General features: G+C 38.8%; 1 protein-coding gene across 1 annotated transcript in view; it reads left to right on the top strand.

Moving 5' to 3' along the window:
* The first annotated feature begins 334 nt into the window (after nt 1-334).
* The window catches only part of PLG (plasminogen), a 41097-nt gene continuing 18328 nt past the window's right edge, over nt 335-23103 (top strand). Inside the window, exons 1-10 of the mRNA XM_058168257.1 lie at nt 335-432; nt 5918-6053; nt 8456-8562; nt 10356-10470; nt 12378-12517; nt 13010-13130; nt 14344-14462; nt 15676-15835; nt 20960-21087; nt 22380-22590. Of these exons, the coding sequence (XP_058024240.1) occupies nt 384-432; nt 5918-6053; nt 8456-8562; nt 10356-10470; nt 12378-12517; nt 13010-13130; nt 14344-14462; nt 15676-15835; nt 20960-21087; nt 22380-22590 (1286 nt within the window). The 5' untranslated portion in view covers nt 335-383. The remainder of the gene's footprint in view (nt 433-5917; nt 6054-8455; nt 8563-10355; nt 10471-12377; nt 12518-13009; nt 13131-14343; nt 14463-15675; nt 15836-20959; nt 21088-22379; nt 22591-23103) is intronic.

Raw genomic sequence — 23103 nt, forward strand, 5'->3', positions numbered from 1 at the left:
CTATCCTATCCTATCCTATCCTATCCTATCCTATCCTATCCTATCCTATCCTTTTTTCAATCTGTCTGTCTATCCACCTATATTTCTTAATGATACTTCATTTTTGATTAAGTAAAGGAGAGTTTCAAAATAAAAAATCTAGGGAGAGGTCTTCTACCTTTCTGTTTCATCAATTCAAACATTTAAATGTTATTTTGTAAGATTATGAATTCAAGGTAATGTTTGAACATTTCAACCAGAGAAGAAAGGCCCAAAGTACTGAGAGAATATTTAACCCAATTTAGTTAATCTCCTTTGCTCCAGGCTTGTCTAACTAAGCTAAGTCAATAAAACTTTGTCCGCAGACACATAGAGCTTTCAGCACACAACTTGCCTGTCCCAAAATGGAGTGCTGCAAATATATATTTGGATTAATTTTCTTTCTCTACACAGGTATGTTTCTTTTTTGCTGCTTTTCAGAAGAATTGAGATAATAGAAGTCTCAGAAATATTATCATATTTAATGAGTGTTGGGACTTAACCTTGGAAGTTTGAATGGGCACATATTGGGTAAATGCTTGATGTTGCTAACTTTATATAAAAATACTAAATAATTACATTTCTGTTTCTAAAACCTTACCTTACAATGAGATCTCATTTTTCTAAATGTTGTACAGCGCCAGAACTAATAAGGCTAAGAGAAACTGGCTGAAGAACTCTGTGCCCAATTTATTGTAAAATAAGATGTCAGAGTTTCTGTACATAAAATTTTGCAAATTGTGTTCCGTATGCTATGTAATGTTCAATAATCTAGGAACCACTCATATAAAGCAAGCATATTGTCTACGAAACATCAATATCATTATATGACATTGCTTCTTTTATTAATATTTATTACCTTTGAATTATATTCCTCTTCTTTTTCTCTAGATATCTCTGGGTTGTTTAAAAATAATGTTACTGGGCAGGCAGGTTACAGAGCTAGATTTAATTAGTGGTGGGACAACTCCATCTTTTGCCAGAAAACATCACAAATTATTGCAGAAGAGGCACAAGCTAAGTATGTTTCATATTACAAACAAGTTTTCTAGCTAGACAATACCTTCTTAAAAGAGGAATTAAATGTTTCTGAATACAGCAAAGCTGACAGCAGGAGCAAGTGCAATTCAGTAATTCAGCAGCCATTTTAATGGCAATTAGAGCTATTCTCCCCCCCCCAAGTTTTTTATTTTTGTATTTTTTTTTACAAACATCAATGTGTGAACAATGTGGCACCTGAGTGTCTTACATTTTAGTACAAATAAAATAATATTCATCATATTTACTATGTTTGACAAGCTTATATAATTCTGGTAATAGTACACATATTTATGCTAAGTTATAATCTTTCATTATTTAGTTATTCAATATTTCAATATGTTATTTTTATGCCAATCACCATATTCTGAGTGCCATTCTTTTTACTACAAATTAAATATTATTAATCATATTTGTTATATTTAGCAAGCTTATATGGTTCTAATAATAATACATATTTATGTTGTTATAATCTTCCATTATTTAATTATTCAATATTTCAATGTTATTTTTATGCCAATCACTGTATTATTCAAGCATATTTGATAATATCATTGTTCAAATTCTGATTACTCGTCTTGTTATTACTTCACATTATATAAAAATGTGCATTCCCTTAATCCCCCCTCTCTAATTTGCATCCCTATTCTAACTTTTAATTATGCTACTTTTATATTTAAAAAATATTCCGTTTCTATCCATCGTCTCTTGCCCATTTTAAAGCTTTAATTGTTCATTTCTTAGCTTGCCTCCCATATTCCTCTCTTGGATCTTGACCAATCATTTTAAACATTTCTCCCTTCTCTGCCCTATTCCATTGTCTAATTTTCAAAAATATCTACTCTTGCCCCTATCTCTCTTCCAAAAATATCTTCCTGCAACTCCAGTTCCTTTTTTAATTCCCTTAAAATACTCTCCCTTTGGCTTAGTTCATCAGTCATTGTTGTTTTTGTGGTTATCTCCTTCTTGTCATTTCATTTTATTTGTTGGTTTTTCTGCTCTGTTTTTTCATTTACTCTTTCAATTGGCTTCTCCTCTTCCTGGGTATCTTGGTCACTCCTTGTCCTTTGTATCATGTTTTCCAGCTCTCCATCTATGCTCTGCATTTTATTTATAATCTCCTTGTAGCTTCTTGTCAAGGTATTCTTAATATTTTGAACTATTGACACCGTGTCTCCCCAAATTCCACTCCTTTCTTGCTGGTGGAGCATCTCATTTAGCTTTATTTTGTCCTTCTTTTGTCCCATAATCCAAAAACCATATATTCAAACCTAAAGTCACTTATCAAAAAGTTCAATATTCATGAATCTTTATATCCCAAAGCTGATCGACCTGTTCCTCTGGATAGTCCCAAGAATTTTTCCAGAACCTTCATAAGTCCCTCTATAAATTCAGTCTTGTGTTGTAGCCTTCAGAGGTCACTTTAATAATTGTGTCTTTCTTATTGTCACATTTAAATCTCCAATAGCCAAGTATTTCCAGGATTTTGGGAATGTTTTATGCCTTCCTTTTGTCAGCAGGCGGCACTCTTAGATCAAATTTCAATAATAACCAGTTTTATCCAATTTTAATAGTAACAAGTCTTTGTTTTAATGTGTATATTGTGTGGTTTTATCATTTGGCTGTACACCGCCCTGAGTCCTTCGGGAGAAGGGCGGTATAAAAATCTAATAAAACTAAACTAAACTAAACTAAACAATCCAAAATATAAAGATGTTATTAGTTTTTTAAGTAAATAGTTCCAGCATTTTAAAATGCCTATCCAAAACAACACCTGTCCAATTTAGAAATCTAATTTTCTGTATTTTAAAAGGTTTTTGCCTTTCTCCCTTTGATTCTTTTTCCTTCAATTTTGAAATTCTTGTCAAAATGTTAAATCGCTGCTTTTAAAAATAGCCATGAGTCTCTCTTTTCCTGGATATACTTTTGGGATTGAGTTTTAAATAAAAAAGATTCTTCTCACCTAGTTCCAGACACTATTCACCAACTCCACTCCAGTATAGTTCTTAGATGTTTCTCAGTTGTCCCAGCTTTGTGTCAGCCATCTTTAGGCTGCCTCTTCTCCTCGCTGTGGCATAGAGAGAAAAAAGCCCAGGGTTCAGCAGGAGAGTTGCGATCTCTCCCGCAACTTCTCAGGGTGCCCTTCCTTAGCTTTGCCGTCCCTACAAAGTGGCTTTGGTTCCTCTCGGAGGCCACAAACAGGGAGAACTCAGCACAAGGAACGTGAAGACCCATTCCCCGTGTCTGATATTGCTGTGACATCAGCTGGAAGAACCCCATTAGAAGCGTTCCCATCTTAAACCAGAAAGAAGACAGAACTTCTATAGAATAATTTTCAACATACCCTAGTGTTTTGACTTTATTTAGCATATTTTTAGATATTTCAGATGGAGAAAGGTTTCTGTCACTTAGGGTTTTTTTTCTCTCCTGTATCAGTAGCTTCGAATCACCAACTCACTACAGTGTCAGATGCTGAAGTCCATTAGCAACAGGAATGGATAAGGAGAATCTTGAAGGCTGGAGATCAACAAGAGTTTTGTTCTTCTAAGTTTATTAAGTCGTAGATCTTGTCCTGCTTAAATAGAAAATGCCTAAGACTTAATATTTATACCACTCTGAGCTCGATCAGAAAAGAAAGGTAGAAACAAAACAAATAATAATTTCCCAAAGGTGACCTTTCCTTTGCCTCAACAGTTTGCCATTGCACAAGGTTTACTGGAGACATTTCTTAAAATGTAGCCAAAATCAAGCCAGCAAAGAAAGAACTTGATTTTGCAAAGTATCATTAACTGTTAAATAAACAACAGCATTCTGGGACTCAAAATCTCACAATCTCTACTTTTCCCATGGATGAATTATGAAAGTGCTCTTGGAACAAAAAGTTAGCAATGAACCTAATGATGGGACAACTTTGAGGCACTGCCTTGAAAAAGTTGGTTTGCGGTCTCTTCCCCATTTTATCTCCTGGCCTGGAACCTGAAGATTATCAAGATTCTTGTAAAGAGATAGAATGACATACACACCCCTTCACCTGAGGCAGCAGCTGGTTTTCAGAAGAGACTGCATTTAAACACTGTTGCTTCTTCCAAAGACAGCAATAACTACATAAGGAAGTGAAAGGAACTACAAGAAGAAAGCCAGTTTGGTTTAGTGGTTAACGCATCGTACTAGAAAACGGGACACTGGGAGTTGTAGTCCTGCCTTAGATTTGAAAGTGGCTGGGGGACTTTGGGCCCTTCACTCACTCTCAGCCCAACTCACCTCCCAGGGCTGTTGTAAGGGGAAATTAAAGGAGGGAGGTGTATTGGTATGTTCACCACCATGAGTTATTTATAAAAATAATAAAATCGAGTTAAACAAAATCTAAACAAACAAGAACAAACAAGTTCCCTTTAATTGTATTCATTTTATGTATTCAATTATGCTTATATATATTACCTAATGTATACTCGACAAATAAAAAATAAATAAAATAAAAGAAAGGGTGCGTTGGCATTATTTCTCTCACAAATATACATATCCTTATTTGGTACCCAAGGCAATTATTTTTATCTAACTCAGTGCTTCCCTGCTGGTGAGTTTATATCGATAGAGACACTAATAAAACCAGCGGAACTGTTTAGAAGTATTCCACATCAAGTACTGCAGAAAAACAGTGCAGAATCTCAGGATCTTCCTTTGCTCTAATCATTCCATTCGCTGTAACCCTACTCTCTCTTTCTAATAAGAAATCTAGGAATTATCATTCCGTGTGCAGGTTTATCATTCCTTGCCCAGGGGAATCAAACTTTCATCTGCAGGCCAGTTATTCTAGTTCTGGGGCCACGATTCCAATTCTAGGAATATGCCCTCCCACTCAGATCACCATACAATAAATTGGGTGTGAAATGTCTTTCCCACCTGCCACTGGAATAATTAAAGTTTTTACCAAGTGTTAATTTATTTATTATTATTTATTTATTCATTTATTACATTTGTATACCGAAGGACTCAGGGTGGTTCACGGCCAATAAAAACCAAAATACACGCGGTGTGGCTCAGGCTGTAAGAAGCCTGTTATTAAACACAGCTGCCTGCAATTACTGCAGGCTCGAGTCCCACCAGGCCCAAGGTTGACTCAGCCTTCCATCCTTTATAAGGTAGGTAAAATGAGGACCCAGATTGTTGGGGGGGGGCAATAAGTTGACTTTGTATATAAATATACAAATAGAATGAGACTATTGCCTTACACAATGTAAGCCGCCCTGAGTCTTCGGAGAAGGGCGGGATATAAATGTAAATAAAAATAAAAATAATAATAAAAAAATACATATAATACAGATTTAATTTAATTTAATCCTATGCACTAATGTAATTCTTACATATTCAGGCAATCTGTAGACCTTAAGTTCTGGTATCAGTGCTGGGTTTCAAATTTTTTTACTACCGGTTCTGTGGGTATGGCTTGATTTTATTTATTTATTTATTTATTAAATTTGTATACCGTCCTTTTCCCGAAGGACTTGATGGTCGTGGCATGGCTTGGTGGGCGTAGCAGGGGAAGGATACTGTAAAATCTCCATTCCATCCTCAATCCAGGGGAAGGATACTACAAAATCCCCATTTCCTCCCGATCAGCTGGGATTTAGGCAGAGAATAGATGGGGTGGGGCCAGTCAGAATTTTTACTACTGGTTCTCTGAACGACTCAAAATTTCTGCTACCGGTTCTCCAGAACTGGTCAGAACCTGCTGAAACCCTCCTCTGTCTGGTATACATATTTCCCTGCATGCAGAATAAGGAAGCCTTTCATTTGATGAAAAGTATGTACAGTATTTGGTGTTTTTACTTTCTAAATTCTTCTCACTTTCCCCCCCTCTTAGTTCAAGGAGATATTCTGGACAATTATGTAAGGACAGATGGTGCTTGGATCCTTGGTCAAGAATCCACCACCTATAGAACTTTAACTAAAGGAGCTTGTGCTATCAAATGTGAAACTGAAACAGCATTTACCTGCAGGTAATCATAAACTTCTTGCATTTTATGAAAGTTGCTCAAATGTTTTGATTGTCGCTGATTATCTGAAAACTTCCTTAGAGACTAATGACAGTAATGAAGATAGAATTCTGCTAATACTTAGAGAGCTTGATACAATGCAATGCAATGTACTGCAACAACTCTACAGGCAGTCCTTGACTTACAACCACAACTGAGCCCAAACTTTCCATTGCTAAGCAAGATAGATGATAAGTGAGTTTTGCCTCCTTTTTCGACCTTTCTTACCATAGTTGTTAAGTGAATCATCGCAGGTGTTAAGTTAGTAACACGGTTGTTCAGCGAATCTGTCTTCCCCATTGACTTTGCTGGTCAAAAAGTAGCAAAAGATGACCTCATGCCTCTGGGACACTGCAGCTGGCATAAGTACATGCAAGTTGCCAAGCGGCAGAATTTTGATCACCTGACCTTGGAGGTGCTGCAATGTGAAGTGTGAAAAACTGTCATAAGTTACTTTTTATTACTTTTCTTGCCTCATTTGTTAAGTGAATCACTGCAGTTGTTAAATTAGTAACACGGTTGTTAAGTGAATCTGGTTTCCACATTGACTTTGCTTGTTAGAAGGTTGCAGAAGATGATCACATGATCCCAGGTCACTGCAACTGTCATAAATGTGAATCAGTTGTCAAGCATCCAAGTGTAAATCGTGTGACCATGGGGATGCTGCAACGGTCAAAAGTGCGGAAAATGGTCATAAGTAATAAAAATAATTATTCCAGTGCTGTTGTAACTTTGAACAGTCACTAAGCAAACTATTGTAAGTCAAGGACTACCTGCATTAAGGACCCTTGTGATTTTTGTATTGAATTGTGATTTGTTTCTGCTAGCAGATACCACTATGCAGCTATGTTTTGACATAATAGCAATCTCGTCACGCCTTTTTAAATATGGCTCTTCTTTTTTCAAGTACCGCATTCTTGCTTAGTAAAAGAATCCTCAGAATTATGCATTAAGTATTGGCATTTAATCTGTATTAGGATTGGATCCAACGATCTCCTCCATCACAGCTTGGACCAGCAAAAGGAAGAGAATCTTTTCCTCCTTAGCAATTCGTCCTCTGCTCCAAATCTAAACTTCCAAGCAAGGGTGGGCTGCTGGGGTTCGCAGGGGTTCAGGAGAACCTCTAGCTAAGATTCTGTGCAGTTTGTAGAACCCAAATCCCACTCCTGGCTGGCCCCTCCCACCCTGCCCTGCTCCTCCTAGGAGTGGCCTGTTGTTGTGCCTCGCTCGCCCCCCTCTCCGCAGCCGGGCCCCTCTCATCTCCTGCCGGACGCTGATAGTGTAGAAGAATGTCCTGGCATGCCTCCAGCCCCCAGTCCTGGCACCATGCCCGGACAGACCGAGCAAGACGAATGGCCTGACATGCCTCCAGCCCCCAGTCCTGGCACCATGCCCGGACAAATGGAGCAGCTGGGCCCCTCCCCCACAGCATGTGAGCCTGGGGAGTGTGAAGCCAGTCACGAGCTGGAATTACCGGCAGCTGGAGGCTGGAGGGACTTACGCTTCCGGAGAGTGGAGAGGCGACATCAGCAAAAGGAAGGGAGCGGCAGGCCTGGATAAATGCTGAGTCATGGAGCCACACCCCATGGCCTATATAAAGGATCTGCTTTCTGGCATTCTTTGAGTCAGGCAAAGTCTAAATTGGATTGCTGAAGTCACATCCTGGTCTCCTGCCTGCCGTGAGAACTCTGACAGAACTTTGGCAAAGCTGCAGCGGCACGCTTGATACGGACTTCCCCGACCTGGCCGTCAGAGGAGGAGTGGGACACGACACCTGTTTTGGATGCAGGAAAGTGCAGGGCGCTTGGGGAAGCTCAGGGAGGGTGAAAAATGGGCTTACCGGAAATTCAGGAAGGCCGGAGGTGGGCCCGTTTCCATTTCCAGAGGGCCTCCGGATTCTGGGGAGGCTGTTTTCACCCTCCTGGAGGCTCGAAGAAAGCCTCCAGAGCCCAGGGAGACTGACTAGGCCATGACCACCATGACCACACCCACCCAGCAACCAGGCAGAGAATCCATTGCTAAAATTTTTGAAGCCCACCCTGCTTCCCAGTAGATTTAGTGAAGGTATAAAGGGGGTACAGAAGAAGAGGAGAGCCCTTAGCTCTTTATACAAAGTTCAATTTATCTGATCTAGACTGGGTTTAATGCTGCTATTTTATTGTTGTCCGCCTTCTTTTGCTTTTAATGTATTTTGTTCCTGTTATTTTATGGTAATTTGGATGGTGCCTCCAAACTGGGCAAACTATACTTCTAAATAAAGTGCAAATCAACACTGAAAAGTTTCTCGCCGTGTACATGTATACATCCGAACTAGACTGTGTTGTTTCTCTGTGTATGTGTAATATATGTCTCTGCCCTTTCTACAGGGCGTTTCTATTTACAGCGAAAGAGCAGCAATGCATTACGTTGCACGAAAATACTAAAACAGCGTCTGTATTCAGAAAAGCAGGGGCCATTCTCTTTGAAAAACGAAGTAAGTGTATATTTTTGGATATTATGCCTTTTGCATAATATTATGCCTTAGGTGACATGATGATTCATGAAATTTGGAAGTTGGGGTAGTATGAATTTTGCAGGTGATGTTTTCTTTTTGTCAAGGGAATTTTGTCCTCAGGAGAAAAAGTCTACAGTATAAGGTGATTTAATTCAAGGTATTGGTTGTGATATAGTCAAACATGGAAGCAGGCAAGAAACTGTTTATGTGCAGTTGTTTCAAAGCCCAGCTAAATATAAACCAATCAGTAGTCCTGTAAGATTTACCAATCAGCCCATATAAGTTGACAAATGCAGAAAACATTACAAGGTAGTAGTTCATGAATGCAAAATGTTGATGGGGGGTGGGGTTTTGACTGATCCACATGTACAGATAGTCCTCAACTTGCAACTGTTTATTTAGTAACCATTCAAAATAAAAATGGTACTGAAAAAAGTGACTTATGACCATTTTTCACACTTACGACTTGCAGCATCCCCATGGTCACGTGATTTACATTTGGATGCTTCATAAGTGCTTCATATTTATGACGCTTGCAGTGTTCCGGGATCATGTGATCATCTTTTGCGACATTCTGCTAGGCAAATTTAACGCGGAAGACAGATTCACTTAACAACCGTGTCACCAATTTAATAACTGCAGTGATTCACTTAACAAACGTGGCAAGAAAAGTCATAAAATGGGGCTAACCTCATTTCTCACAAATTTCTCACTTAGCAAATTTGTCACTTAGCAAATTTGTCACTTGGCAACATACTTTCTGGGCTCAATTGTGGTCGTAAGTCAAGGACTACCTTTAATTTTTTTCAGTGATGTCTGACTGCCAACAAAACGGCATCGGTTTCCCCCTCTTTTTCAGTGTCTCACCCCCCCTCCCCCTGCGAGTCCAATACTATTTCATGAGATTGGGATACTCCATGAAGTAGTTTTAGGGACCATAGGAGGCTACAACAAAGCAGGAAATGGTCCCCTTGATCAAAATTGAAGGTCACCTTCTATATCTTTGTTTTTCATGGCATCCTCTATGTCTGTATTTACTGTATTTGCAGTTGGAAAGAGAACCTGAGGTAGTCACCAATGCTGTGATTAAAGCAGCCTTTAATTGCATTTGGATAATCATTCATTTGTCTCTCAGCTCAAATTTCTATTCTGTGCTCAGGGAATGAGCATCAAGAAATCAGACCATTAAAAAAAATAACAAAATTTGGTTTGATTACATTTATGTTGAATTAATATTAAAACTGGTTTAATATAATTATTCTCTAGTCACTTATTTCGCATTGCATTCCCCCTGAACTATCATAATTAAAATAATCATCTGGCAATAATTTTGAGACCATAGCTAGAGGTAGAACCTACCAACCTTGGCAAAGCTGAAAAAGCTAACCAGCATTAGATCCAGCATTTAGATGGGAGACCAACAGAAAATCTCAGGATTGCAATCTTGACTGGCAAATTAAAAAAAAGCAACAAAAGATAATGACATACTTTTTTCATGTTGTAGCTATGTGATCTCTAAAAATCAAGCTCAGCTTGAGAGAATCTTTACCTTTTTAACGAAGTTTGTTAAATGTTTGCTTGTAATCCAAAATTTGCAATTTCATGATCTCAGGTTGCGATCCCCTAATTCAACTGAACATGAAGGCCACATATTAAAACGTTCAACGTGATCACACTGGGGTGGAGTTCCATCTGTAAGCAACGATTTTTCTTTGGTAGAAAGGTGTTCTGTGATAACAATAGCAATTTTTAATAACCACATTTTTTTTCAGTGTATCTCCTGGAATGCAGAATTGGAACTGGAGTGGACTACAGAGGAACGGAATCAAAAACACAGAATGGTGTAGTATGCCAGAAATGGACAGAGAAAAGTCCTCATATTCCCAAGTATGGCTTTTCCCATCTCAGCAAAATGGCCGTCTATTTTTTATAGCCATATGAATTTAGAATGATTTGACCTGAATTTTTGTAAGAAACGTGTTTAGCACAATTCAACAGACGTTAGACATGGCTAAGACTGCCATCTTCTGCTTGCTTACCTGAAAGGAACTAGCTGTATTGAATTCAACAGGTTCTTCTGAATAGAGATTTTAAAAAAATATTTTGTAATTAAACTTCAAAGCCGCCCACCTCACTGAGGTGATTCTAGGATCTGCTTTCTCGTCGCATTAATAAGAGCAATTTTACTGAACAGTTTTCTGAAAGTTCATAGAATACATTGAAGCATATTAGTGAGCCTCAACTAGAATTTCCACTGGCTTCTCTCTATTCCCACACGTTGCAGGAAATATGATTAAATGCTAATATAACTCCAGCAGTATGAAATAGCTATTGCTGATTTTCTAAAAGCTATTCCCAAAAGCTTTGAATTAGTACATGTTCAATATATTTTAAAACTTTTTTTTTATTATCGCTCTCTTCTTCACTTATTACAAAATTATCATAGTGAGTGACAGCTTCTGGCCAATTTTTTCTGTTCTTGAAAAAAGCTAAAACCATTTCTGAATCATTGCTAGGAAAACTTCATACAATGGATGCACGTGATGTTGTTGCTGTTGCTGTTGTGCTTAAGTGACATTGTTCACTTGTGACACTTGTTAAAGTTGCAAGACTATATTTACTAAAGTTTGACTTGAAAGACAATTTGGGAGATATATCAATAATGGTATATGGTATAATTTAGTGCCTTTCAAAGTTGGCAAATTTATGACGTGTGGACTTCAACTCCTAGAATTCCCCAGGTAGCATGCTGCAACTATGTAAGTAGAATATTGGGGAAAGCAATAGTATAAGCAAGAAAGAAATGCTTTTACCCATGTGAAACAGGGGTGAAATCTACTTACCTTCCTTACTGGTTTGGAAGTGCATGCGCCGCGCATGCCCGCTCACTTCACTTGTGTGCGCACCTCACATGTACTCGCAGACCTGCACATGTGCAAAACCTTCTGCACATGCACAGAAGGTGAAAAACACATTACTTCCTGGAATGACACCCGGGCAGGTGGGCGGGGCTTTGCTCTGCCAGCGCTATTGGATCGCCAAACTACCAGCCACGATTGCTACTGGATCGCACAATCCGGTCCGATCTGGGAGCATTTCACCCCGATGTGAAATCTCTAAAGAGAAGCACTGTCTTTCCCTTATAACCCTCCCCTTTCCCCCTGGGATGGGGATTGGGAAAAGGTGAGCAACTTCAACTCTAGCTTCCTCTACAGTTTAAAGTACTGGAAGCTTCCAGTAGTTCTAAATGTTTTCTTTTTAACAGGTTAAACTCTTATTGACTGTGTCATGTTAACATTTATCTGTCCAACCCTGATGTCATTCAAATAATGTGTAAAATATCTAGGATCCATTTACTCCAGTGAAATTGAAATTTCTACTAGTTCAGATCAGTTTTATTTGCAAAGTGGTGGCCATTACAGCAATCCCCAGGGTCATGTAATCATGATTTATGATGCTCTCTGACAGTTTCCCCCAAGAAAAGTCAATGGGGAAGCCTGCAGGAAGTCAGAAGTTCCCCCTACTCTTGTTGCTTTTTTGCTTGCCTGTGATCATTCTGTTTATCTGTTTGGGTCTTTCTTCTTTAATAAACTGATATTTTCTGCTTTAGTTTTCAAAGCAAAGTAATAGCAATGCCATTCAAAAATAATTTAATGTTCATTCTGGTCACTACCCTGCTACCAACAGATGATTAAATAAGTCATAGGGTTGTCTAATACAGCTTAATCTTCTGAATCTCTGAGGAAAAAAAGTATGACATCTGTAATAATAGTCTTTTATTTTGTTTTTATTAGTTATACACCTTCTCTGTATCCTAATGCTTCATTAGAAGAAAACTACTGCAGAAATCCAGATCACGATGATAAAGGTCCCTGGTGTTATACAACAAATCCTGAAACCAGATTTGATTATTGCAACATTCCTGAATGCGAAGGTAGAATTGCACACAGCGGAATTTTAGTTCCTCAAGAAAATTTTGAATGCAAAGTATTGTTCTTTTCAATGATGTGTAGGTAGAAAACCTATTTTTCTTACCTGCACTGTACAATTTTTAGAAAAAAAAGTAAACATTGGAATAGCACTTTCTTATTCAAATATAAGATAGAATATGAAATAATGCTAGCATTTATTTAACAACCGATAACTGAATAGTTTTCCAAGTAAATGCCAATTAGACATGATGTCATTTCATTCTTTTTTATGGTTATTTCATTCTTTTTTATAAATAGAAAATATTTATATATACTCATCTAACACTTCGAATCCAAGTAAGGGTATGGCTAGCTGATGAAAGCTAAAAAGCTTCAAATAGATCTTTCAGACAGCAGAAGACTTGGGCATCATGATTCCTACCATCCAGAGGACGGGGAATAAAAATAATCTGATAGGGTAAACCTTCTTCACTCATGGTTATTTATCCTTACAGAGAAGTGTATGCACTGCAGCGGGGAAAACTATCGAGGCAAAGTTTCCACAACAGAATCTGGGCTCACCTGCCAGGCATGGGCTTCTCAAGAGCCTCACGCTCATGGATACATTCCTTCCAAGTAAGTCTACAAGCCTCAGTTTCACTCATGGATCCTTATTAGCGACATATGAGGAAAAGTCAAAGTGTGTGTGGGAAACAAATAATTTCAGGTAGCTGATTCCTTGAAAATGAAAATAACAGCATACCTGATTTTTAATGTAATATGTTAAGCTGCTCACATGGTTCACTGGAAAGACTTTTAGTCCAAATTTCGTTTGGGTGACTGAAAGTAGTATTTTTCACCTGTATCAGAACTAAAGGCTTTGGCATCTAGAAAATAAACCTTTGGTTGCTTTTTTCTTTTTTCTTTTTTTAGCTCAAAGATGTAGAACAGAAATGATGTAATTTGACATGCAGAGATATCTGTTCAGAGGGCAGGTGGTTAAAAAAAGTCAAGACCCTAGGTGTGATGGCACAATAAAAGTCATTGTTTCTTTTTACACATTACAATCAATGCATTCAATCACTTTAGCATTACTATCTTGGATTTTCACACACACACACACAGCCCAACACCCACCTTTACATATTTTTTTGTGGTGATACAGGGAGTCCTCAACTTATGACCAGAATTGAGCCCAACATTTCTGTTGTTAAGTGAAACATTTGTTAAGTGAGTTTTGCCCCATGTTACGACTTTTCTTGCCACAGTTGTTGTTTCCTTGTCACTGAAGTTGTTAAGTTAGTAACACGGTTGTTAAGTAAATCTGGCTTCCCCATTGCATTTGCTTGTCAGAAGGTCACAGAAGGTGATCATGTGACCCCCAGGACACTGCAACTGTCATAAATATGAGTCAGTTCCCAAGCATCTGAATTTTGGTCACATGACCATGGGGATGCGGCAATGGTCATAAGTGTGAAAAATGGTCATAAGATACTTTTTTCAATCCCGTTGTAACTTTGAACAGTCACTAAATGAAATGTTGTAAGTCAAGGATTATCTGTATTGGGCTACATCCCAAAAAAATTCTGGTTATCAAAGGGAGTTTTCCTTTTGCTCTTCTGCCTTTATTTCCCACGCATCAAACCTGCTCTGAGTGTTCTCTGAACTACCAGAAGAGATTAATGGGAAGAAATTTGAGATCATAGAATGTGATACTGTGGAAGGGGAATACAGGTATACATTATCTTGGGTGAGCATCATTCTGTCAACATTGAAACACCATTGGGTTCAATCCCAACCTGTCAAGAGATGGGAGACAGACATTTCTACTTTTTCATCCAAAATTCAGATTTCCAGAAAAGAATCTGATATCAAATTACTGCCGTAATCCGGATGGTGAGCCACGTCCTTGGTGTTTTACTTCCCTCCTGACGAAACGCTGGGAATTCTGTAACATTCCACGGTGTGGTAAGTATCATTTATGTAATTACTGACCCGCAATAGTTATGATATAGTAACAATTCTGTGGAGAAACCAATGTTTTAATTCAAGTAGGAGAGCTTGGGGAATTCCTTTTAATCTTATAAAATCGGCTGCATCTTTTTAAAATGGGTAAACTTAGCACCGAGCCTCATGAAGGCATTGTTAATGCTGCTCAGGGGGAAAGATATAATTTGGAAAATAAATATAAGCTCCCAAGCAGATTTATAGCAGATTTTTTTTCACTGTCACAGAAATATGAATAGATATTAAATGATATAACCATCAAATCACCAAGACTGTAACTTAGTTCAAGTGAAATATTAATCTAAATATTTTGATAAGCAAACGATTATTCAGTATTCAATTTAATAGCTGGCTATTAATAGCTATACTGTAATTAAGGTGTTACAATATAACATGAACATTATTGTTCTATGGCGTAATCCATACATTCCAATTCAGTGCAGTATGATCTCTCTTTTATAAAAGAAAAATATATACAAATAGTATAAGTGGGTCTTTGGTTATTCGGGTTTTTGAGTTATTCGGGTTATTGTCAGAAAACAAATAGTATAAGTGGGTCTTTGGTTATTCGGTTTTGAGTTATTCGGTTATTGTCAGAAAACAAATAGTATAAGTGAGCCAGCATGCTGGCTCAGGAATTCTGGGAGTTGAAGTCCATAGGTCATAAAGGGGCCATAGTTGCCCAGCCCTGATATATAGGCTATACTCTTAAAAGCCACTCTTTCAAATTAGTTTTTAAGAGAATAGCATATATATTCTATTTGTCTATGTCGCATATATATTCCATATGTCTATATTTTCAAAGTAGGAAGTTTAATACAGGTAGTCCTCATTTAGTTACCACAACTGTTGTTAGTGAATTGGTCGCTAAGTGGAACTGTGACTGTGTTTATGACCTTACTTCAGCTTTCCTTTGCTTTACAGACCAGCAAAGGTCATAAATGATTGTTGTTCACAAGTGATTGTTAACAAAGTTATTTTTTATTGTTGTGGTAACTACAAATGGTCACTAAATGAGGGAGTCACTAAAGGAGGACTACCTGTGATTCTTTTTTCATATACAGTAGCTTTTTGGGCTTTTTACATCTGTAAACTACCAGCACCTTACAATTTTTAGCATGCAGATTCTGATGGTGCTGATTTATTTTACTATATATTACATTTGTGGATATAGCTACATCTCCACCAGCTATTACTGGCCACCAATGTCTTGTGGGAAATGGAGAAGATTATCGAGGAAATGTAGGAATGACCGAATCAGGAAAAACCTGTCAATCATGGGCATCCCAAGAACCTCATGTCCATGGAAGAACTCCAGAAAACTACCCTTGCAAGTATGTTAAAGAGCCCTGTTATCACCTTGTTGCTATGGTAAAGAAACAGGCGAGGCACCTAGAAACAAACAACAGTTCAGTTATTTTGCTTCCGAGACAGCAATAGCTTACATACTGCTTCACAGTACTTTACAGCCCTCTCTATGCGGTTTACAGAGGCAGCATATTGTCCACAGCAATCTGGATCCTCATTTTACCCCCCTCAGAAGGATGGAAGACTGAGTCAACCTTGAGCCGGTCAGGATCAAATTCCTGACAGTGGGCAGAATTAGTCTGCAATACTGCATTCTAACCACTGCGCCACCACGGTTCTGTTGGAGTTGCATTTTTTATCTCACTTTCTGAAAATCCAAGCAAGGGCATGTGAGCTAAACAAAGAATTCTGTTTGAAATTCAGTCTCAGGTTCATCCTGCTACCTCAGGACTTGGCACTTAACAGATATCACTGTTGTGACCCAGACCCAAGTAGGTAGCAACAAACTCAGTCCGTGATAAAATAAACTTTTTTTTTTATTAAAAAAGTTTTACAAAATTTTTTCCCCCCATTACATCCCCCCCACCCACCCCACCCCACCCCACCCCCACCCCCAGACTTCCCAGAGCAGAATACAAGGTATAAGATTTAACAATCATAAGCTAGAATACCCTAATTCCATAAATTCCCATCCCTCCCCTAAAACCTCAACTCTCCTTCTCCATAAAAAAAAACAAAAAAGAAGGAAATGTTCGTTCATAAAATATTTGATGTTTCTTCAGCCAATAATTGTTCTAAATGTATTGTAGTCAGTCCATCTTCCTCATTCCGGTATATTTTCTTGTGGGTTTTCAGTCTGGTACATTGAGGTTTCCAACAAGTTCAATATTTTTAACCTCCAGTCTTTGATAACAAACATATAATCCATCTTCCAATATTACACTGACATTATCTCAATTTTTATGACCATTTTAACATTTTAACCTTAAGCAACTCGCTTTCTATTTTAATTTTTAATTTAATTTCCGTCCCCAACACTTTAAACCCAACATCAATTTTTATCCAAAGTAACTAAATCCACCATTAATAAAATAACGTCAATAAAATATATCTCCCACATTTTACTTACAAATTAAAACAAATACACCCCAACTTAATTTCCAAATATCATCTATAAAACATTTAATTAAAAAAATTAAATTATCCTTTCTTACTTTCAATTTTTATCCAAAATAGATAAATCCACCATATATAATAACAGCATAAATATAATATACCCACATTTAACTAACAGACTCAAACAAATGCACATTATCCTTTTTATTTCTTTTATATTCAGAAATGTACACTTACAATTTACCCTTTCCCTTAAAAAGAAACACTTTTCATCTGAAAATGTTGCTTCTTTACTCCTTGCTCTTTTTTAGAGATTACCATCCTTTGCTCCTCCCCTGCTATTTTCTGTATTTCTTCTCCCAAAGCTACAGCCCCAATTTCAAATTGTGTTTGCTTTGCTTCCTTCTCCCTTTTTTTAGCCACTTCCACTTCTCCTCCCACCTTAACTTCTAAGTCAGGTAAACTTCCAGCCTTCATTACCTTAATATAAAAATCTCTTGCTTTAATAATTGCGTTAAGACAATACTTCCCTCCCATATAATTTACTGTTAATCCAGCTGGCACATTCCATCTATACCATACCTGGCAGTTTCTAAGCTCATTTACCAAAAAAGCATATTCTTTTCTATCCCTCAATATTTTGGAAGGAATTTCTTTCATCACCAAAACCTCTTGACCCAATATTTGAATTTTACTTTTATAGGAGGCTTGTGAAATTTCACTCCTAATCTTCCTAGATGTAAAATAAATCACTATATCCCTTGGCAATTGTCTCTGCCTTGCCACCCATGAATTAACACAGTAAATTTTCTCAATTTGATTTTCCAGATCCACTGATGTCAGTCCAATCACCTGTGAGAAGGCTTCTGCAAATATCTTTTTTAGATTCTCTCGCTTATTTTCTTTTAAACCTCTCACCCTCAATGCAGATTCCATTATTTTATATTGTGATGGTCGCGAGCGCTTTGTTCTGCATCAATGCAGAAGCTTCCCGGATCTGGAGCATTTGCCAGGTTTAAACAGGGAGCTCTCACCCTTTGAGCTCCAGGAATTATTCCTGGAGCTCTTGGGGAGCTCTACCCCAACCCGGCTGCTCACCTTTCCTTCTTCTCCCGAGGGAAAGATTTGCGCTGTCTGAGTGGCTTTAACAGAATCACGGGGGGCGGCAGTCCAAAAGGACAGTCTCCAATGCACACGGAGCCACCGGAAGTCTGCCCAGCATTGTTCAACTCAAAGTAAAACAAATGCCTCCCAAACACAAATTCTTCAGTTATCACAAACCTTAGTCCAATTAGGCAAACTGCCAAAGGCCCTCCCTAATAAATGTCCAGAAGTCACAAAAACAAAGATATTCACGAAGCAGAGGACGCAGCTACAACGTTGTTTTCTGGCAAGCTGAAACACCAGTGCTGGTCTGTTTTAAGCCTTATGGGAGGGGCCAATCAGCTCTTGGCCCTACTCCCGAGTTGTCCTCTCTGCTTGAGCTGCTCTTGCCTTTTGGCAGCTCTTCTCATGCGTGCATCAAGAACAGGCTCCTCCTGTTCCTCTGGCTCACTACTATCAGTCTCTGGAGGCTCTGGAGTCTGCACTTCACTTCCTGATGGCCCTGGCCTCACCTCAGCCTCATCGCTATCCAACACTGTTGCCAGCTCCATAGGCTGCTGATGGACCACTACAGTCACATCTACTAGTAGTATGCAACTTGTATTAGGCATCTTAAAAAACAAACTGGCTTTCCTCAAATTGAAGGCTTCCAGCTGGTGCCAGCCGATTATTATGAGTATTGAAGCTGCATTCATTTAGATGTGGTAGATCACGTAAAAGCTGAGTAGCTTGAGCTGGTTAATACTTGGATGGAAAACCACTAAGAAATCTCAAGGAATCTCCCTTTGTCTTCTATCTCCAAAAGGATGGAAGGAGTTAGTGACAGACTATTTCAATGCTGTTGCTCAAAATACCCCACATGGATGTATTGATATAGTCAGGGATTAAGTTTATCTTTTTTCCTCATATTTTATTTATACATTTTTTAATCAACATAAGTGCTTAATGAACAGTACATTGAGTCATTTTGCTTATACAGTCTAATATCAATAATGATAATATGGGATCAAGTTTATCTGAAGGAAGGCTTCACCCTGACCTTAATTTGAGGGAAGGCAAACCTCATGTGGAGAAATGTAACCTAAGTCTGTACTCTGAGTTTTATCCTGAACCCCATTTTCAAAGAAGACAGCATGCAAGATGGACAAAGGAGAGTGTTCAAGGGACATAGTCTTACTTAGCATCTTTCAAATAGTGGATAGTTCCGTATCGTGCCAAGCTCCAACATGGCTTATTTGTTTATTTTTGGCTGCATTTGATGCATGCATCTTTTCAGCCATGGTGTATCATTAGTCATTCATTAATACATTCAATTCTATAAATGCTCATCATAGTCACTCAGCTGTACTTTTCCACACCGGACCACCCCAACGAAGCTATCGAGGTGTTGTCCCGGTGTCCCGGTGTCTGGAGGCTGTATGGGTCTGGATGGGGAGAAACAGGCTCAAGCTCAATCCCTCCAAGACGGAGTGGCTGTGGATGCCGGCATCCCGGTACAGTCAGCTGCAGCCGCGGCTGACTGTTGGAGGCGAGTCATTGGCCCCAATGGAGAGGGTGTGCAATTTGGGCGTTCTCCTGGATGGTCGGCTGTCTTTTGAAGACCATTTGACGGCCGTCTCCAGGAGAACCTTTCACCAGGTTCGCCTGGTTCGCCAGTTGCGCCCCTTTCTAGACCGGGATGCCTTGTGCACGGTCACTCATGCTCTCGTGACATCTCGGCTGGACTACTGCAATGCTCTCTACATGGGGCTCTCCTTGAGGAGCACCCGGAGACTCCAGGTAGTTCAGAATGCAGCTGCGCGGGTGATAGAGGGAGCCCCTCGTGGCTCCCATGTAACACCTCTCCTGCGCAGACTGCACTGGCTGCCTGTGCTTTTCCGGGTGCGCTTCAAGGTTTTGGTAATGATCTTCAAAGCGCTCCATGGCATAGGGCGGGGTTACTTACGGGACCGTCTGCTGCCACCGAATGCCTCCCACCGACCCGTGCGCTCTCACAGAGAGGGACTCCTCAGGGTGCCGTCGGCCAGGCAGTGCCAACTGGCGACGCCCAGGGGAAGGGCCTTCTCTGTGGGGGCTCCCACCCTCTGGAACGAGCTTCCCCCAGGACTTTGTCAACTTCCTGACCTTCCGCCGCGAGCTTAAGACACATCTATTCATTTGCGCAGGACTGGACTAGGGTTTTAAATTTTTAAATGACTAAATTTTAGCTTTGGTTTTAAATTGGGTTTTATTATTTATATCTTATTTTAAATATTTGGCCTTTATAATAAGTTTTTTAGATGAATGTTTTATTTTGTATATTTGTGTGTTTTTATATGGCTGTACACCGCCCTGAGTCCTTAGGGAGATAGGGCGGTATAAAAATACGAATAAATAAATAAATAAATAAATAAATAGTCAATATTTCTAAGTGGCTTATAATTAAAACAACTCAGTCAAAATATACAGTAAATATTTAAAAATATTTTAAAACAATAAAAATAATAAAAACAATAGAAACATCCAAAATAAATATATACCGCAGCCAAGATATTTGGTCAGTTAGCAATACAGCCAGGAAACATTCAGTGCCTCAGGCACAGGAATCTATCCACGTTTTTAGGGCCTTACGAAAGGCTAACAAGATTGGGGTCCTTCTAATTTCCAAACTGAGAATGTTCCACTAAGGAGGAGCCACTGTGGAAAAATTTCTAACAAATAACAAATTATATATGGAGTAGCCCCCTATGGCTTCTTTAACAAAATCTCATTGAAAAATCCTTGTTATGAACCCAACCATTGCATTAAAAATGGGTGAATTAAATTAGAATCTGAAACTTAATGTAGACTTTGCTTTTTTTGATACCTGTTTTCAAGCTACTAACTCAGACTTCACATAATGTTTACCTCTCTCTTGTTCCCCTCTTGCTTCTATGCACATTTTATTTCAGAGGTTTGGAAGGAAACTATTGTAGAAACCCTGATGGAGAGACTCAGCCTTGGTGCTATACAACTGACCCAACTACACGATGGCAATACTGCAACATTGCTAAATGTGATGATGCCATCACAGTTACTGGTAAGAATATTTATATTTGCGCAGCTGAGAAAGGGGTGAAGTAAATAAAATGTTTTGAACTGTAAAGCAAAACTAAAATAAAATTGAGAAATAGCAATAGAAATAGACTTAGCAAATTGAGTGAATTCAATGTGATTTATGTACAGCATATTTTAAATACAGATGTTGTTATGCTTATTATATTACCATTGCATATTTCATATTAGTGCTTATTTACAGAAAATGACTGGATCAATTCAAGACTTCAATCCAAAATGTGGATAGAAGTCTTCTAATTTTAGAAATACAATCTGAAGCTAAGCTATTAAGAGGGGCATGAGAAGAACTTTCTTCTGGTTAAAATATTTTGGGTAGTGGCCTTGGAACTACTACACACTTGTAAAACAGAATGCACTTTATATTAACAAATAAATAAATAATATATTGCCACCAAAATAATCGAGCAATAAAGAAAAATAGGGAGGGTTGCACTGTTATTACTATACAATTATGTGAGAATGGGACATTGATAAGATTATCTTGCTCAATAGTAGTAACTGTGAGAGGGATCTTGGAGTCCTAGTGGACAACCATTTAGATACGAGCCAGCAGTGTGCAGCAGCTGCCAAAAAAGCCAACACAGTTCTGGGCTGCATAAACAGAGGGATAGAGTCAAGATCATGTGAAGTATTAATACCACTTTATAATGCCTTGGTAAGGCCACACTTGGAATATTGCATTCAGTTTTTGGTCGCCACGATGTAAAAAAGATGTTGAGACTCTAGAAAGAGTGCAGAGAAGAGCAACAAAGATGATTAGGGGACTGGAGGCTAAAACATATGAAGAACAGTTGCAGGAACTCGGTATGCCTAGTTTAATGAAACGAAGGACTAGAGGAAACATGATAGCAGTGTTCCAATATCTCAGGGGTTGCCACAAAGAAGAGGGAGTCAAACTATTCTCCAAAGCACCTGAGGGTAGAACAAGAAGCAATGGGTGGAAACCAATCAAGGAAAGAAGCAACTTAGAACTAAGGAGAAATTTCCTGAGAGTTAGAACAATTAATCAGTGGAACAACTTGCCTGCAGAAGTTGTGAATGCTCCAACACTGGAAATTTTTAAGAAAATGTTGGATAATCACTTGTCTGAAATGGTGTAGGGTTTCCTGTCTGGGTAGGGGGTTGGACTAGAAGACCTCCAAGGTCCCTTCCAACTCTATTATTATAATTGATTATAAAGCCTTTGGCAACAAAGAAGATACTATGATTTCTCACAAGTTGTTTTTATTTTTGCTTTTTTTTTCTTTAATGTAGCTGCTGTCCCTGTTGTTCCTCCCCAAATACCTCCCCAAGTACCTCAACAGGTACCCCAACAAGTACCTCAACAGGTTGAGGATTGCTATTATGACAACGGCTCAAGTTATCGGGGTACTACTGCAGTGACTACCACAGGGAAGAAATGCCAAGCATGGATTTCTATGCGGCCCCATCGTCACACTAAGACACCATCTGCATACCCAGATGCGTAGGTTTCTTGAAGTGTTCGTTATCTGTTATGTGTGCTGGCCTTTAAATGTCAAAATTCCCCTGGCTACTAGCCTTATTCGGATCATACACAACAGGAGCAGTGAACAGTCTTTGCTCTCTCCAGTTTATGACAGTGATCTCAGCATGTAGCTGATCTCCATGTGGAGAGATCCATTAGAGATCCTTTCAATGAGTAATCATGCTATGTACTTGGACAACTAGCACCTCAGAGAGACTCCAGCCCTATTTACAAAGAGGAAGAACTGCTCTTGGTTGTTCTTCCACTTCACTTTGGATAGAATGGGACTTCTTATGGGTGTGATCAAACACAAAGTTCAAATACTTTGGCCACCAAATGAGAAGAAAGGACTCATTGGAAAAGACCCGGATGTTCGGAAAGATTAAAGGCAAAAGAAGAAAGGGACAGCAGAGGATGAGATGACTAGGTAGTGTCATTGATGCAATGAATATGAATTTGGACAAACCTGGGGAGATAGTAGAGGACTGTGGG

The sequence above is a fragment of the Ahaetulla prasina genome, chromosome 1 (assembly GCF_028640845.1).
Source record: "Ahaetulla prasina isolate Xishuangbanna chromosome 1, ASM2864084v1, whole genome shotgun sequence".
Classification (NCBI taxonomy): domain Eukaryota; kingdom Metazoa; phylum Chordata; class Lepidosauria; order Squamata; family Colubridae; genus Ahaetulla; species Ahaetulla prasina.